We start from the raw sequence: 18,610 nt of genomic DNA on the forward strand, positions 1-18,610 counted from the left end.
CCTAGTATAATGCCTCAATACACATATGTGGAAAGCTCAGAAATAAGGTGAACTTTTTTTAAGACGATAGCACAAGAAGTGAAGAGGTATGAACCAGGAACCCAGACTGCATCAGTGTAAATAATCCTAATGAAAAAGAAACAGAAAGGAAAAAGAGCTAAGGACACTATGGAACTCAGATTCTGAACTCCTTTGTACAAGAAATGGAAGAAGACCATGATCAACTTAAATGGAAACAAGGTGGTGGTAACATGCCAAAGAGTCAGGAAAGCAACAGACAAAAGGAGCTTTTTTCACTGTGTTCAGAGTAAGAACAGGGAAGGCCAAGCCTACTGTTCAGGACAGATGGTGCACTCCCACCAGATGACAGGAAGAAGGCAGAAGGCATCAGAAAAAGCAGCTTCCATTCCATCCACCAAGCATCATTACTAGGGAACTGCAGCCTCTCATACATTAGACAGTCAGCTTATCAATGCAATGGCGGAATTAAGAGGGAAGGCAGGATTACTACTCCATCTACAGAGCAGAAGATATGTGGATATGTGGAAAGTTCACCCCACAGTGGTAGGTCTAAAATTAGAATGCAGATTCTTATCAATATTCTATAGTCTGTTTGGTGAGATAACCTGCTTTGAGAACTAATGATCTCCCTGGAAAATCTAAATCTGTATTTTATAAATGCCTGTCTCTGAGAAAACAGGCTTCCATGATAGCTCAGTTGGTAAAGAATCTGCCTGCAATGCAGAAGACCCCAGTTGGATTCCTGGGTCGGGAAGATCTGCTGGAGAAGGGATAAGGTACCCACTCCAGTATTCTTGGGCTTCCCTTGTGGTTCAGTTGGTAAAGAATCTGCCTGCAATGCGGAAGACCTGGGTTTGATCCCTGGGTTGGGAAGATCCCCTGGAGAAGGGAAAGGCTATCCACTCCAGTATTCTGGCCTGGAGAATTCCATGGACTATATGGCCCACGGGGTCACAAAGAGCCGGACACAACTGAGCAACTTTCACTTTCACTGAGAAAACAGAAATCCTATTTCTGAGGGAATTTCCTGGCAGTTCAGTGGTTAGGACTCTGCACTTTCAATGACAAGGACCCAAGTTCAATCCCTGGTCAGGGAACTAAGATCCCACTAACTGCATAGCATGACCCCCCCCCCCAAACAAGGGGGGAAAATCCTAATTCCATGATTTTGGGGGGATCTTGTAATTTAAGAAAAGCTGGGTTGGGTGTTTTATAAATAAATTCTGGAAAGGTACACAAAACACTGTCATCAAACAAAACTGGGTCAGGAGGTCTCAGATTCAGCAGTGATTAACTTCTAACCCTGGGCAAGTCATTCTATCTCTGAGCTTCAGTTCCCAATGGACTTGCTATGGGAGAGTAAATGAGATGGCCCATGTAAAGCAATAGCATCATACCTGATACATAGAAAATCTTTGATAAACGTTCGCTGTCATCGTTACTGTTACTAGTTTAACAGAAACAGAAAATGTGCAGTTAACAAAGGTGAGAAAACGTGAGTTTACAAAGGTGAACCCTTAAACAGAGTTCTGTTTAAGCAATACAGACAAAATTAATCAAAACTACAGACCTTTTAAAAAGCATTAATACAGAAAAACCACTCAAAGTCACATCTTTGTCTCCATTACACTTCTGTCATGTGTTTTGAAAAGTAACTCTTCTCATTCCCACCCCCATTTATTTTTTTCTTTTTTTGCAACTAGTAGCCAATCTAGGAAACAGGGAAGCACACTCAGAAAAAATATCTCCAGAGAAAGGAATCACCACGGAGATATGGCCAAGTTTTGGAGTCAGATGAACAGGGTTTCAAATCCCAGCTCTACCACTCACCAGCTCTGAAATTTGGGACAAAGGACTTTTGCCTCTGTGAGCCTCAGTTTCTTCCCTCATTTATAAAATTGAGACAATAAAGAACCTCATAGCTTGTTGAGAAATCTTAATGGAGACGCTGCACATGGAGAGCCTGGCAGTCAGTCCTTTACCTAGTTGCTATCTAATTCTATAACACTAAAAAACATTTTCTCTAGGGAATCTTCATACACTGTTGGTGGAAATGCAAATTGGTATAGCCACTATGGAAAACAGTATAGAGGCTTCTCAAAAAACTAGGAAGAGAGCTACCATATGATCCAATAATCCCACTCCAGGGTGGGACTGGAAAAATATTCAGAAAAAACAAAAACTTTAATTCAAAAAGATACATGCACCTCAATGTTCATACCAGCACTATTTATTAAGACAATAGCCAAGACACGGAAACAACGAAAATGCCCATCAACAATTGGCTTAAGAAGGTGTGGTATAAACATATATAATGGAATATTAGTTAGCTATTAAAAATAATGAAATATGACATCTGCAGTGATACGGATGGACCTAGAGAATATTATGCTTAGTAAAGTAAAACAGTCAGAGAAAGACAAATACTACACATTATATGTGGAATATAAAAAACAATATAAATGAATCTATAAATAAAATAGAAACAGACTCACAAACATAGAAAACTTATGGTTACCAAAGAGAAGGGAGGAGACAAACTAGGTGTATGGGATTAACAGAAACAAACTGCTGCTGCTGCTGCTAAGTCACTTTAGTCGTGTCCGACTCTGTGTGACCCCATAGACGGCAGCCCACCAGGCTCCCCCGTCCCTGGGATTCTCCAGGCAAGAACACTGGAGTGGGTTGCCATTTCCTTCTCCAATGTGTGAAAGTGAAAAGTGAAAGTGAAGTCGCTCAGTCATGTCCGACCCTTAGCGACCCCACGGACTGCAGCCTACCACAGGCTCCTCCATCCATGGGATTTTCTAGGCAAGAGTACTGGAGTGGCTTGCCATTGCCTTCTCCGAGAAACAGACTACTGTACATAAAATAGATAAGCCACAGGATTTACTGTTTAGTACAAAGAATTTTTATATCTTGTCACAACCTATAATGGAATATAATTTTTAAAAAAACTGAATCACTATTGTGAACAAACTATACTACAATTAAAAAAAACTTTTTTTCTCTCAAGCTTAAGATGTAAGCAATCAAAACAACCTAGGAAAATGTTTTCCAACAATCATCTGGAACTCAGTTCACAAATTTTATTGAGCATCTATTATATGCCAGGTTCAATTTTGAGGCAATGGACATATATTAGAGAACAGAACAGATAGCCCACAAGTGGCTGCCTTGAAAATACACGCTTCACATCCTTGCTGCTGCTGCTAAGTCACTTCAGTCATGTCCAACTCTATGCGGCCCTATAGACGGCAGCCTACCAGGCTCCCTCGTCCCTGGGATTCTCCAAGCAATGCTAATAACTGATCCCAGCTATAGCAGCTTGACACTCATCACCACCTCTGTTCCATTGCCACACTTCCCTGAGGCTGTCCCCAGCCAATGGCTGGGTGAGCAGGGATATATGGAGACAAGACTCTTTTGACAGCACCTTTGGCTTGAGGACTCACCATCTCTGTTGCCAAAACCTTCTGAGTACTGCACGGCATTCTAGGACTTCCTATCATCTTCCTTTCTCCATTCCAGGGATCAGACTCACAAGATAGTCCATAGCTCTCTCAGTCTCTTCACCTCACTCCCCAATTCTCCCACTCACAGTTTCCAAATAAATCAACTGCACTGTTTCTCGGAAACCAGTCCTAACACCCTATTCCTTACTGAGTTAGCATGCTAGTGAGGAACACAGTAAACAAACTAATCAAATCAAATAAGTATAGACTGGCAAAGGTGTAGCATGAGAGAAGTCTTTGAAGTACTCTGTTTCTTGTTAGTTCTGATGCTTACAAGAATCTATACATGAGTTAAAACTCATAGGCATATACACCAAAAAAAGGGAAATTTTACTGTACGCACATAAAAAAATTTTAATGTAAAAATAAAATTATACTGTAAGAGTATTGAGATGGAACTCACATTATTTAATTTAGAGTCCCATTTAATTTGTAACAAATTAAATATAATTTATCCTGGGGGGAAGGGTACATAATTTTTTTTTTTATTGGAGGCTAATTATTTCACAATACTATATTGGTTGGTTTTGCCATACATTGACATGAATCCACCCCGGGTGCACACGAGTTCCCCTTCCTGAACCCCTCCTCCCACCTCCCTTCCCCCCTTATCCTCCCTCTGGGTCATCCCCGCACACCAGCCCTGAGCATCCTGCAACATGCATTGACCCTGAACTGGTGATTCGTTTCACATATGATAATATACATGTTTCAATGCCATTCTCCCAAATCATCCCACCCTCACCAATTTAGAAAGATGGAAATGATAACCCTGTATATGAGACAGCAGAAGAGATGCAGATGCATAATTTTTTAAATATATTTATTGATTTGGCCATGCCAGGCCTTAGTTGTAACATGTGAGCTCTTGGTTGCGGCATATGGGATCTAATTCTCTGGCCAGGGAATGAACCTGGGCCTTCTGCATTGGGAGCTCAGAATCTTAACCACTGGACCACCAGGCAAGTCCCCATAATATTTTTAAATGTCAGGAAAATCTTAAATTTCACTCAGATTTTTTTTAAAGCCAGTATTGTAACTTTGAAACTATTTTGTGTGTAATACAGAATAAAGCAAATGGGTTAATATATTAGTGTGATTAGAAACAAAGACTTTTAATAAAAAAGAAAGGCAAAATTTTAAAAATTACAAAATGTTCCATTTAAATTATAAATATAAAAATGAACTCACAGGGACTTCTCTGGTGGTCCACAAGACTCTTGTGCTCCCAATGCAGGAGGCATGGGTTTGACTGGTCTGGGAACCAAGATTCCACACGCCATGTAGTGTGGCCAAAAAATAAAAATGAAGTCATAATGTTTCAAAACAACTATTTCTTAGCTCCAACCACTAAAAAAAGTCTTAAAAGAAATGACATTCTAGCGCAATAAACAAACCCAGTGCCCAACTTAGAAGTACCACTTCTAACTAAAAGAAACCAGGTTGCCTTGGAGAAATAGACAGGGTCTTGGGAGCATGACAGGTGAAATAAATCTGGGGCTTCTAATAATGCCAGAAAATAAGTAATACCCAACGACTAACAGGAGTGTGTCAAAAGATCAAAGAAGCTCGTTTAAATAGCCTGTCACTGACCAAGTTTGGGAAAATTTTAGCACAAAAGAAAATAATGAATGTAACCAACTACAACATCATGCTGAATAATCTCAGTCCTTAGTGATCTTTAAAAAGGAATATAGTAAAAAAAAAAAAAATGCTCTTCTTACAAAAGAACATCAGCTGTAACAATAAAACACTGCATGAGAGAGGTGAAAAAAATCACTGTTCTTCCACTTCTGGTTTAATAACTGATTGAGGTAAGGCTTATCGATGGATGCTAAAAATCATTAGGTAAATATATAGGGAAACACTTAAGATATATTCCAAAGTACCCCCACAAATTACTTAGTACTCTGACAGGGAAAAATACACTTTTAAAATGGTGAGAAATGGCAGTCATTACTTTATCCAAGTGATACACTAGAACAGAGAGTGGGATGACATAGCTTTATGTGTTCCCTGATGGGATGCGATATGAAACACACAGCATAACCGTTCAACCGTTCTGCAACACAATGTTTAACCTGAAGTCTAAACCTAACTTCTAGTTTACAGGAAATAGAGAATACAAGAAACAAGTTAAACTCGCCATGAGAAAACAATGTGACCAACTCAGAATGTGGAATATTCTACAAAATAAATGTTGCTTAAATTCACTGGAGTAAAAAAAAAAAAAAAAAAATTCACTGGAGTAGGGCTTCTCAGACTGACTGCATTACATTGTTAAAATCAGTGGATTGTAAAATCAAATTAATGGTTCACAACCAGCAGTTTTGTGTGTATATTAGAAAACAGTATATTGCATGTATTAAGGTTAAGGACTGTTTCACAAAAGTTTTGCTTCTTTTAAATTTATATTGTGTATATGGCAAGTACTACACTGGCTTTCTTTAAAATATTTCTTATACTAGATTATGGTCAAAAAAGTTTGAAAGCCATTACCCAAGAAATATTTATGCACATGTGCACAAAGAGATATTATAGAAATGTTCAGGGTAGCACTGTGTATAAAGTGAAGAACTAGAATCTAAATGTACATCAGTAGGAGACTAAATAAACAAAAAACGGTATATTCATACAGTGGAACTCTATACAGAAATGAGGACAAATATCTATACCAATACGGGTAAATCACAAAAACATGAAATACAGAAAAGAAACAAACAATATGAGAACACTTATATGATTTTTTTAAAAACACCCAAAGTGATGTTAACCAGTATTATTTATGGATACATACGCTAAAAATATAAAACATGGGAAGGACAGCACTAACGACAGGATGCTGACTGCCTCTAAGGAAGGCAAGAGTGGAACTGAATTGGAAAGGGCATAAAAGATACTACCATTATACCAGGAACATTTCATGTCCTTTATTTTTTTAAATATAAATAAAACAAAAGTGCTAAAATTCAGTAATTCTGAGTGACAAGTACACAGATTATCTTATGGTTAGCTGTACTTTTGAACTTTTTCAATATTTTAATTTTTTCTTCAAATCTAAAAAGAATTCTTTCTCTTGATTAAGCTGCCTTAAAAATTACTGAGGGAAACCAAAAAAGGGAAATAATTACAGAAACAAGCAGGTGTTCAAAGGGCCTAATTCTTATATCAAATCTCCCAGCCCCAAAAGGCAACAGAGACATATTCTACCCCATTTCCCCTGCTTTTCTTCCCATCTTCTCCTTCTAAACACCAGGCACTTGTCAGCCTGTCTATTTTGACACTCAAAAGCACTATAGTCTTCCTTATGAAAACTCACAGAAAGGTCTGAATTCTGAAATCCTCACTTTCACTTTAAGCATAAACAAAAGATTAAACTCTAGGATATCCTCAACAACAACCACCACTTTACAGTTTACAAGGCCTTTCCCCACACATCCTGTTATTTGATTCTCAGAAAAACTCCACTGAGGTCAGTATTACTAATACCTACATTTACAGATGAAGCTGATGCTCACAGTGGCTAATTACCAACCAGCAGTCACGAGTCAATGACAAAGTTGGGACTACAACCTCTCAGTTTCTGAACCAAATCATCCCTACGATGTGATGACTAAGTTTCAACCGTACAACAACACACCCAGAAAACAGGAGGGGGTGTTTGCAACACACCAACTGCTCTGATCTACCCCCCTTTTCTTCATTCTTCCATCTCTGATCTTTCAGACAGGCAGCCAAGAATAAGTTGCCACTAATAACTCTTCCCTTCCCTGTAGCCACTTCCTGCTTCTTCCCATAACTCCTCCAGATGAACAGGCAGAAAAGGGAAACACATATAACTAGATAGTTCCCTCAACACAGGGATCCCAGCACCAAAGAGAAAGATATTACCACAGCTTTAGACTTAAGAGTCAGGAAGCAGGAACACACTACAGAAAAGCCTAGGCTAACCCTCTTTATCAGTGCTGGCAAATGTCCTTTACTGAAGGGATTTAATTAACAGAAAAATGTAAAAGTACCAGTTTTTTAATCGGTCCCGGGCTTCCAACTGGGCTCCCACTTCAAAGCTGATTCCTCGTCTGTTAGGTGGATGCTTTGTCATTTTCAGTCATCAACGAAGCTGCTTTTATTCTCCTGAAAAAGCCAATTAAATATTTATGAAACTTAGGCAAAGTCTGCCCAGAGTGGAGTATCACTCACTACACATAAAAGACAAACAGGCATTATTCAAAACACAAAGCTCCAGGAAACTGCGTCAGCACCCTGCTTTACTCCTGCCCTCATCCTAGCACAGGTGTGCCCTCCACTGGTTCCTCCTCCTCTATCACGCAGCATCTTGTATCTCTGGAACTGGAAGGAGTGCTCAGTTGCTCCAGTCATGTCCAACTCTTGTTGACCCCATGGACTGTAGCCCCAGGCTCCTGTGTCCACAGGATTATACAGGCAAGAATACTGGAGTAGGTTGCCGTGCCCTCCTCTAGGGGCTGTTCCTGACCCAGGGATGAAACCTGTGTCTCAACGTCTTCTGCATTAGCAGGCAGGTTCTTTACCTCTAGCGCCACCTGAGAAGCCCCCCACACTGCTTACCAAGGATTCACCTGTAAGGGGGACTCCTCAGAACACCAAAGAAAAACAGTCACTCAGAACTAAATTTAATCATTTGCTGAAGACAAATGATAACAAACATCTGCTGAGAGACTTGAGAAAAACAGTCCTCAAGACCAAAAGAGACAATTCCTGGCCTCCTGAAGCTTCCAGTCTACTGGGGGGAGCAAAAAATGTAGCCAGTAAAACAGACAAACAACTTAACTACAAACTGCAACTGCTATGAATTTTAAGTGCTACAAAGGAAGGAAACAAAATATGAACTCCAATTTCTGGTCCTTTACTTTTGGAAGGCTGGACAAGAAATGTCTATTTATTCATTCTTTGTTCTATTTTATTTTCTGCTTCTTCTTGAGTAAATTCTGACAAACTGAGATTGGTGATCATTGTCCATATGAGTAAAACTGATCTTTAGGGGCTAGTGGTGGTTTTGCTGGAGATGTAGCCACTCTGAGCTCTTGGAGCACTTGAGCAGGCCACCTCCATATGTATAGCAAGGGCAACCCCCAGTAAATTCTCTCCCACTGAACTTTGGATCCCAACAGCCTACACTGCCCAAGCAATACCAGAGCACTGTCAGGGCAGTATCTGCCTCAGATCACAAGGGTAATCTTTGCAATAGATGAATGAGGAGTAATCACAGAAGTGGGTCCTCATATCTAATGTGTACATACCATCACATTTTCTCGCAATATATTACATGAAAAAGCAGGATGTAAAATTATATCCCTCTGAACTCACAGTAAAACTCATGTGCATTAAAAAAAAAAAAGACTGGAAGGAAAAAAAAAAACAGGTTGTAAGTGATCTCTCTCTCTTAAACAGTTTCCTAAATTTACAATTTTTCACACTGGAAATTTCCCATGAGGAAAAAAATGTACAGGATGAGCTATCCATTATATTAAACAACTCATTCCAAAGGGCTGATATGGGGAAGACATAAAGCAAACATCAGACTAAGACAGGAACAGTTGACAGTTTCAACTGAAAAGCTATGTCAAACAAGAGTATTTGGATGATATGGACTCTAGGAAAGGGCAAGTCGGAGGTCTGACTAGCTATACTTCACATTCTCCAGGAAAACGAGATATCAAACCTAACATAAGTAAAAAGTCTTCATTTTGACTTGCCTGAAAAAGCATCTCAATTATCTTTTTGACTTCATGCATACCAAGTAATATGCAGATTAAGTTTTGCCTCTCAGATTATATGAAAAGATGATGGCACACAAGAAGAGTGGCACTGAAAATTCACCAGAGCAGCTAGAGTTTATTACACTTCATGCAGGGAGACAGTTCCCTTTTAGAGATGGCACTAATGTAATAGGATTAAATTCTTGGCCTTTAATCCTCAACCCCACCCCTTATTATCGGAATGAATTTGGGTGAATTACTTAACCCCTCAGAATTTTTTTCCTCTTCCTAAAATGGGGATGGTGATACCAGGTACCTACCCACAGGTAGTGGGTGTGAAGACTAAATGAGATAATCCATTTAAGGAATGGTATAAGGACTACATAGTTAGCAGCTAATTATAATCCTATTATCACATAAGAAGAAATTTGGTTTAAAGTAATTGGGCTAAGGTTCTGGTGCTAAGTGACCAGCCCCAGAACAAAAACCCAGGTCTGCTTGATTTCTGAATTAATTATTTTACCACACAGCTTCCCTAAGGAGGCCTTCCGTTAAAATATAGGAGTGTGGGAACAAGGCAGTGAATGAAAATGAGCAAATTATTCTTAATGGCTCAAGAAAACCAATTCCTCTTGAGGCAAAATTCTTGAAGGTCTTCCTTATCATGAACTGAAACAGGTTTCATTGTAACTCTAACCCATTTATTTGAAGCTCCACTCTGATATCAGTCAGAACAAGACTAAGGACTAATCTGACTTTTATGTCCCATGTCCAAATCCCTCCACTCCTCTGGGATGGCAGAGTTTGTTTTTAAATTGCACATTAATTTATTCAACAAATCATTAGTGAGCACTGTCAGGAAGGCACTGTGCTGGAAATCAGGAATCAGAAATCCAACTCAGTCCCAGCTCCCGTCCACCCAGGAAGACAAACACAAACACTGAGGAGAGATGAAAGAGCTCTAACAAAGGGCAAAAGGAGGGACAACCATCTGAAAGTCTCAATTTAATCTGACAACATCTACTAAAGAATAAAAAATAGTTCAAGACAGAAGTAGGTATTAAGAAGATTATATAAGTTTTTACTTCTTACATTTAAACACACATTTTTCTCAAGCTGCAAGAGGGCTAAGATTCTGTAGCTTTTAACTTATGCATTCTTCAGGGCCTTAGATTTTTTCTTCCAAAAAGTTCTAGTTCCAAAATAGGAAGAGGAAATATGTTCAATAGAGACACCCAGGTAAACTATGAGAAAAAATATCTGATGCAATCTGTACTCATATATGATTCCATTTTAAAGACTCTGGCAGGACTTCAAACTACATCTTTACATTCAAATTTCCCTACAGGGAATTCCCTGGTGGTCCAGTGGTTAGGGGTCATGGGTTCAATTCCTGGGGGGAACTAAGTCGCCATGCAGCAAGGTCAAAAAAAAATTTAATTAAAAATAAAATAAAAAAACAAATTACCCTACAGTGTGCTCACTGCTAAACAGGAGACAAGACAGCCTAGTTTATTTCCTTAAATACAGTATTTGCAGTCAATGGCCCGGTATCAATGAAATGAAAGCTTTAAATGTATACTGTGTAATACAGTTTAAAGGGGACTTTCACAAACAACAAACTTGGAGAAAATAACTTCAACACATATGACCAAAGGGCTAACTTAACAAGGAGTGCATATAAACCAAGAACAAGAGTCAAACAACTCACTTAAAAATGAGCAAAATGCAAGAACTGGCAGATTTCCAGGTAGAGAAGGGAGAGATCTGTGGGGAAGGGGGGCAGAAATAATACAAAGATCTAATAAGCATATGATTATATTATCCTTATCCACATAACATCATCCTAAACTAAAGGAAATGCAAGTCAAAGTAACAATTTTTCACTCTTCAGGCTAATAATTTCAACATAAAATACTCAGTGCATTCAGGGATGAGAAAAAATGATACTTATACTCTGTTGGTAGAAGCATAAATTGGAAAATCTTATCTAGAGGCAACTTGGCACTATCTACAAATATGCAAAATACCCGAAACCCAACAGACCCATAGCCAGCGACATCCTACAGATATATCCCCCAAAGTCTGCCAAATTACCTGCGAGGATGAATAAATTTCTGCAATAAAATGCCCATCAAAAGAGGCCCACTTAAATGAATTATGGCCATCTATTCAAAAGAATGTGGTACAGCTTTTAAAAGGTAAAATGGTAAGCTACAGATGCTGATATGGAGCCATCTACAAGATACACCGTCAAGTAAAAAAAGCATGGTGTAGAGGCAGGTATACAGATTACCCCTTTAATACAAATAAACATATATACAGACAGATCTATTATATGCATACTCTATGCATGTTTCTTCCCTCTCAGAAAGAACAAGATAACTGTTCAGTAGTTCCTTAACGGAGAAGGCAATGGCAAGCCACTCCAGTACTATTGCCTGGGGAATCCCATGGATGGAGGAGCCTGGTGGGCTGCAGTCCGTGGGGTCGCTAGGGGTCGGACACGACTGAGCGACTTCACTTTCACTTTTCACCTTCACACATTGGAGAAGGAAATGGCAACCCACTCCAGTGTTCTTGCCTGGAGAATCCCAGGGATGGGGAAGCCTGGTGGGCTTCCGTCTATGGGGTCACACAGAGTCGGACACGACTGAAGTGACTTAGCAGCAGCAGTTCCCTTAATGAAAGGAATAGAGCAAGAAAATCTAACTTCTCATTTTTTAACTTTATTGTTTGAATTTTCTAACCTTAAGAATATCTACTTCAGAGGGTAAGAATCCCTTAGAAGAAATGGAGTAGCCCTCAAAGTCAACAAAAGAATCTGAAATATAGTATTTAGGTGCAGTCTCAAAAATGACAGAATGATCTCTGTTTGTTTCCAAGGCAAACCATTCAATATCACAGTAATCCAAATCTATGCCCCAACTACTAATGCCAAAGAAGCTGAACAGTTCTATGAAGACCTACAAAACCTTCTACAACTAACAGCAAAAGAAGACATCATTTTCATCATAGGGGATTGGAATGCAAAAGTAGGAAGTCAAAAGATACCTGGAGTAACAGGCAAATTTGGCCTTGGAGTACAAAATGAAGCAGGGCAAGGACTAACACAGTTTTGCCAAGAGGATGCACAGGTCATAACAAACAACACAAGAGCTGACTCTACACATGGACATCACCAGATGGGCAATACGGAAATCAAATTGATTATATTTTTTGCAGCCAAAGATGGAGAAACTCTATACAGTCAGCAAAAAGAAGACCAGGAGCTGATTGTGGCTGAGATCATGAACTCCTTTCTGCAAAATTCAGAATTAAATTGAAGAAAGTAGGGAAAACCACTAGACCATTCAGGTATGACCTAAATCAAATCGCTTATGATTATACAGTGGAAGTGAGAAATAGATTCAAGGGATTAGATCTGATAGAGTGCCTGAAGAACTATGGACAGAGGTTCGTGACATTGTACAGGAGGCAGTGATCAAGACCATCCCCAAGAAAAAGAAGTGCAAAAAGGCAAAATGGTTGTCTGAGGAGGTCTTAAAATAGCTGAGAAAAGAAGAGAAGTGAAGCAAAGGAGAAAAGGAAAGATACAACCATCTGAATGCAGAGTCCCAAAGAATAGCAAGGAGAGATAAGAAAGCCTTCCTCAGCATCAATGCAAAGAAATAGAGGAAAACATACAATGGGAAAGACTAGAGATCTCTTCAAGAAAATTAGAGATACCAAGGGAACATTTCATGCAAAGATGGGCACAATAAAGGATAGAAACGGTATGGACCTAACAGAAGCAGAAGATATTAAGAAGAGGTGGCAAGAATACACAGAAGAACTATACAAAAAAGACCTTAATGATCCAGATAACCACAATGGTGTGATCACTCACCTAGAGCCAGACATCCTGGAGTCTGAAGTCAGGTGGGCCTTAGGAAGCATCACTACAAACAAAGCTAGTGGAAGTGATGGAATTACAGTTGAGCTACTTCAAATTCTAAAAGATGATGCTATAGAAGTGTTGCACTCAATATGCCAGCAAATTTGGAAAATTCAGCAGTGGCCACAGGACTGGAAAAGGTCAGTTTTCATTCCAATCCCAAAGAAGGGCAATGCCAAAGAATGTTCAAACTACCCTACAATTACACTCATCTCACACGCTAGCAAAGTAATGCTCAAAATTCTCCAAGCTAGGCTTCAACAGTATGTGAACCGAGAACTTCCAGATGTTCATGCTAGATGTATAGAAAAGGCAGAGGAAACATCAAATTGCCAACATCTGTTGGAAAACAGAAAAAAATAGTTCCAGAAAAACATCTACTTCTGCTTTATTGACGACACCAAAGCCTTTGTGTAGATCACAACAAACTGTGGAAAATTCAAGAAGTGGGAATACCAGACCACATTACCTGCCTCCTGAGAAATCTGTATGCAGGTCAAAAAGCAACAGAACTGGATATGGAACAACAGACTGGTTCCAAATTGGGAAAGGAGTACCTCAAGGCTGTATACTGTCACCTGTTTATTTAACTTATATGCAGAGTACATCATGCAAAATGCCAGGCTGGATGAAGCACAAGCTAGAATCAAGATTGCTGGGAGAAATATCAATAACCTCAGATATGCAGATGACACCCTTATGGCAGAAAGTGAAGAGGAACTAAAGAGCCTCTTGATGAAAGTGAAAGAGGAGAGTGAAAAAGTTGGCTTAAAGCTCAACATTCAGAAAACTAAGATCATGGCTTCCGGTCCCATCACTTCATGCCAAATAGATGGGGAAACAATGGAAACAGTGAGAAACTTCTTTTTCTTGGGCTCCAAAATCACTGCAGGTGGTGATGGCAGCCATGAAATTAAAAGATCCTTGCTCCTTGGAAGAAAAGCTATGATGAACCTAGACAGCATATTAAAAAGCAGAGACATTAGTTTGCCAATAAAGGTCTGTCTAGTCAAAGCTATGGTTTTTCCAGGAGTCATATATGGACGTGAGAGTTGAACTATAAAGAAAGCTGAGCGCCGAAGAATTCATGCTTTTAAACTGTGATGGAGAAGACTCTTGAGAGTCCCTTGAACTGCAAGGAGATCAAACCAGTCCATCTTAAAGGAAATCAGTCCTGAATATTCATTAGAAGGATTGATGCTGAAGCTAAACCTCCAATATTTTGGCCACCAGATGCAAAGAAGATTCACTGGAAAAGACCCTGATGCTGGGAAAGATTGAAGCTGGGAGGTGAAGGGAACGACAGAAGATGTGATTGTTGGGTGGCATCACCAACTCGATGGACATGAGTTTGAGCAGGCTCCAGGAGCTGGTGATGGACAGGGAAGCCTGATGTGCTGCAGTCCATGAGTCAGACACGACTGAGCCACTGAACTGAACTGAAGAATGTACTTCTTGGGCTTCCCTGATGGTTCAATGGTAAAGAATCCGCCTGCCAATGTAGGAAACACAAGTTTGATTCCTGGTCCAGGAAGATCCTACATGCCTCAGAGCAACCTACCCCATGCATAACTACTAAGCCTATGCTCTAGAGTCCTGGAATGGCACCTCCTGAACCCCATGCACCCTGGAGCTCATGCTCTGCAACAAGAGAAGCCATCGTAACGAGAAACCTGCACACTGCAACCAGACACTACCCCCAACTCACAACTAGAGAAAAGTCTTTGCAGCAACTAAGACCCAGCACAGCCAAAAATTAATTAACTAATTAATTTTTTTTTAAAAAAGAATGTGTATCTTGGGACTTCCCTGGTGGCCCAGTGGTTAAGACTCTGCTTTTCCACAGCAGGGGAGGAAATGTGTTAGATCCCTGGTCAGGGAATTAAGCTCCTGTATGCCATGCGGTGTGGGGGGAAAATAAAAAAGATCTGCAAAGCCCCTGTATGTCTAGCACAAAGTAGGTGTTCAAAAAACAGCAGCAGAATTTTCTGAATTCATAATATATTTATAGCTAATGTACTAACACGGACTCTGGATTTTATTTTGGGAGAGGTTTAAGAGTACTGTAGCCATGGTAACTGGAGGCCCTGCCCTCAGTAACCCTAAAGTGCTGGAGAGAAGAGACTAAGGACTTAAAATTACAAAGAATTTGTGATAGGTGGGCAAGGAACAAGACCTTTCAACGAGTTGGCTCTCATCAGGGTTAAGAGAAAATAAACTCTGAAAAGACCGGCAACCTCCAGAAACTACAGAATGGGCTTTACAATAACCTAATAGTGCTTACACTAGGCTTGCAATTCAATCTCCATTAAAGGATCATGCTGCCTTTTAAAGTTAATGTACACCTCACACCAGCTGAAATGGCTGTCATCAAAAAGTCCACAAACCGTAAATGCTGGAGAGGGTGTGGAGAGAAAGGAATCCTCCTACACTGTTTGTGGGAATGTAAACTAGTACAGCCACTAGGGAGAACAGTATGGAGATTCCTTAAAAAACTAAAAACAGACCTACCATATGACCCTGCAATCCCACTCTTGGGCATGCATCCATAGAAAAGCACGGTCTGAAGACACATGCACCAGTGTTCAGTGGGGCACTGTTTACAATAGCCAGGACATGGAAGCAACCTAAATGTCCATCGACAGAGGAATGGATAAAGAAGATGTGGTACATATATTATTCAGCCATTAAAAAAAAAAAAAAAAAAATGCCATTTGCAGCCACATGGGTGGACCTACAGACTGTCATACTAAGACAAAGAAGGAGAACTATCCTATGACATCCCTTATATGTGGAATCTAAAAATAAATGATACAAATGAAATTCTTTATAAAACAGAAACAGATTCACAGGCTTAGAGAAAGAACTTATGGCTGCTGGAGTGAGGGACAGGGGGAAGGGATAGTTAGGGAGTTTGGGATCAACATATACCCACTGCTGTATTTAAAATGGATAAACAACAAGGTCCTACTGTATAGCACAGGGAACTCTGCTCATGTTATGTGGCAGCCTGGATGGGAGAGGAGTTTGAGGGAGAATGGATACATATATATGTATGGCTGAGGTTCCTGCTCCCCGCAGCCAACTACGTGAAACTATCACAACATTGTTAACCTGCTATACTCCAATACAAAATAAAAAGGTTAAAAATATATAAAAAACAAAATAAGAAAAAAATAAACTTAATGTAACCCCCTTTCAAACTGAAGGACACTTCAAGTGAAAGTCCAGCTTAAATCTTTTGCCTCCTTCATTCAGTATTTACTGAGAGCCAGCTCTGTGCCAGGGCCCCAAGACAGATGGCAAGAGGACGGGACACCCCCGGCCCTGTTCTCTAGCTGGGAAGGCAGAAACACGATAACACATATGCAAATAAGATCATTTCTGGGAGGGTAAGTTTTGTAGCGGAAAACCCAATGAAACAACGTGAGCCAGTTGACATGGCAGGATCCTTTAGATAAGGCTGTCAGAAAGAACTCTGAGGAGCTGAGGTCTGAGCAGAGATCTAAATGACAAGGAGACAACTATGTGAAGATCTAGGGGGAAAAGAATTCAAGGCAGAGGGGAAGGTGTCTCAGGCAAGGTGTCTCAGCAGGAATGAGCTTCCCTCCCAATCCCCCACAGCCCTGAGCCTAGGAGGTGGAAACACTGGCTGCAACTCTGCAGCCCTGACTGTAGTTCTAGAAGAGCACACATAGCATCAGCAGGTCCAGTGACAACTACAACTCACAGGAGGAAGCATCCAAGGGGACTCTTCCACAGTTCTGTCTTGGAGGAAGGCCAGGCAGTACTTAGGGATGGGAGCAGTCAGGTTTCAGACTCAGATTCTGATCAATCCTAGCTCCACTCATTGCCTGCTAAGTAAAGAGGAGAAAAATCACTGAGCCTCCCCATTTGCCCTTCTATAAAAGGGGACTAATAACCCCTAACTCCTGGGGTTGTGAGGCTAAGCGAGCTAATGGATGTCAAGTGCTCAGGACAGTACACACCAAATATTCAATATTGGTGATAAAATGGCTGTGTGATAGTAGTAGCACTAGCAAAAAGGATATCAAACACAAAGGATTACGGTCACTGTTATTATGCAACATTAACAAATAGTGTTCAATAGCACATCTAGGGATTTCCCTGGCAGTCCAGGGGTTAAGAATCCACCTGCCAATGCAGGGGACATGGGTTCAATCCCTGGTCTGGGAATTAAGATCCCACATGCAACTAAGCCCTTGTGTCCCAACTACTGACCTCAAGGTCTAGAGCGCAGGCTCCACAAAAGAAGCCACTGCAACCAGAAGCCCATGTACCATAACTAGAGAGTAGCCCCACTTGCTGCAACTAAAGAAAGCCCATGAGCAGCAACAAAGACCCAGCACAGTCAAAAATAAATTAAAAAAAAATATATATATACATATTTTTTTTTAAAGAGCACATCCATAGTCCTAGAGAACTGACAAGTTGTTTCAAGTGGGGGCAAAGGCCCCTCCATCACTAATTTCTCCTCAAACACAGAAAGAAGACTGAGTCTAAAGCCAATCATTACCACTCCCTCACTATCCAAATCACACTGAAAGAATTGGATTAGCCTCCTTTACTTGAGAGGGTAGAGAAGGAAACAAGGGAAGAAGGGAGGAAAGGAAGAAGAAAGAAAAGAAATAGTCTTAAAAAAAAAACCCTTACCCTCTTCCCAGATACTTGAAATGTTTTCTCCATAAGTCAGGTCTTTTTCTACCACAATTAAAATTCAGAGACAACAAACAGAGGTTGAGCTTACGTCTTCTGAATTACTGAGAATGAACTGGTTAAATGAGGGGATCTTCCCAGAAACAGTGGAAAGGAGCCCAGGCTTAACTCCAGAATATATTTGCTGAGTGACTGACCTTTGGTACATTACTCAAACTCACTGAGCTAATCATCATACCCTCACAAGTTCCTTCTCCTTTTCGCCCCATCACAGTTTGTGGTCCCAAGACTGGCCAATGTGCCAAGCCAGGAACATGGGCATTGCCTCCACATCTCACTCTCAGTCACCATTTTGTCACACCTACTTCTAGGTTTCTCCCACCATCCAGTGGCTGCCTAGTTCAGGCCCCCATCAGTTCTAATCCAATTACTGCAACAACTCTCCAGCTTCCCAGGTGGCGCTAGTGGTAAAGAACTTGCCTGCCAAAGCAGAGAAGTGAGTTCTAATCCCTGGGTGAGAAAGATCCCCTGGAGGAGGCCATGGCAACCCACTCCAGTATTCTTGCTTGGGAAATCCCATGGACAGAGGAGCCTGGCAGGATACAGACCATAGAGTCACAAAGAGTCTCACACGACTGAAGTGACTTAGCACACACAAACGCCAACAACTCTTAGTGGAGCTCAAAAACTCCAGCCACATGCTCCCCGGATCCAAATCAATA

The 18,610-nt window shown here is 40.5% G+C and overlaps 1 protein-coding gene across 5 annotated transcripts in view; it reads right to left on the minus strand.

The window, feature by feature from the left end:
• PHF20 (PHD finger protein 20) overlaps nucleotides 1–18,610 on the minus strand; it is a 136,297-nt gene that overhangs the window by 104,641 nt on the left and 13,046 nt on the right. For 2 of the 5 annotated variants that reach the window (XM_055436585.2, XM_088843819.1), the window contains exons 2-3: nucleotides 16,942–17,068; nucleotides 7,556–7,670 (exon numbers count right to left, since the gene is read on the minus strand). In XM_055436585.2, the coding sequence (XP_055292560.1) occupies nucleotides 7,556–7,638 (83 nt within the window). In that variant the 5' untranslated portion in view covers nucleotides 7,639–7,670; nucleotides 16,942–17,068. The remainder of the gene's footprint in view (nucleotides 1–7,555; nucleotides 7,671–16,941; nucleotides 17,069–18,610) is intronic. The other 3 variants (XM_055436595.2, XM_055436577.2, XM_088843820.1) reach the window with 2 other exon arrangements.

The sequence above is a fragment of the Moschus berezovskii genome, chromosome 15 (genome assembly GCF_049115385.1).
Source record: "Moschus berezovskii isolate FMDL1 chromosome 15, NW_MosBer_1.0, whole genome shotgun sequence".
In the NCBI taxonomy this organism is placed as follows: Eukaryota; Metazoa; Chordata; class Mammalia; order Artiodactyla; family Moschidae; genus Moschus; species Moschus berezovskii.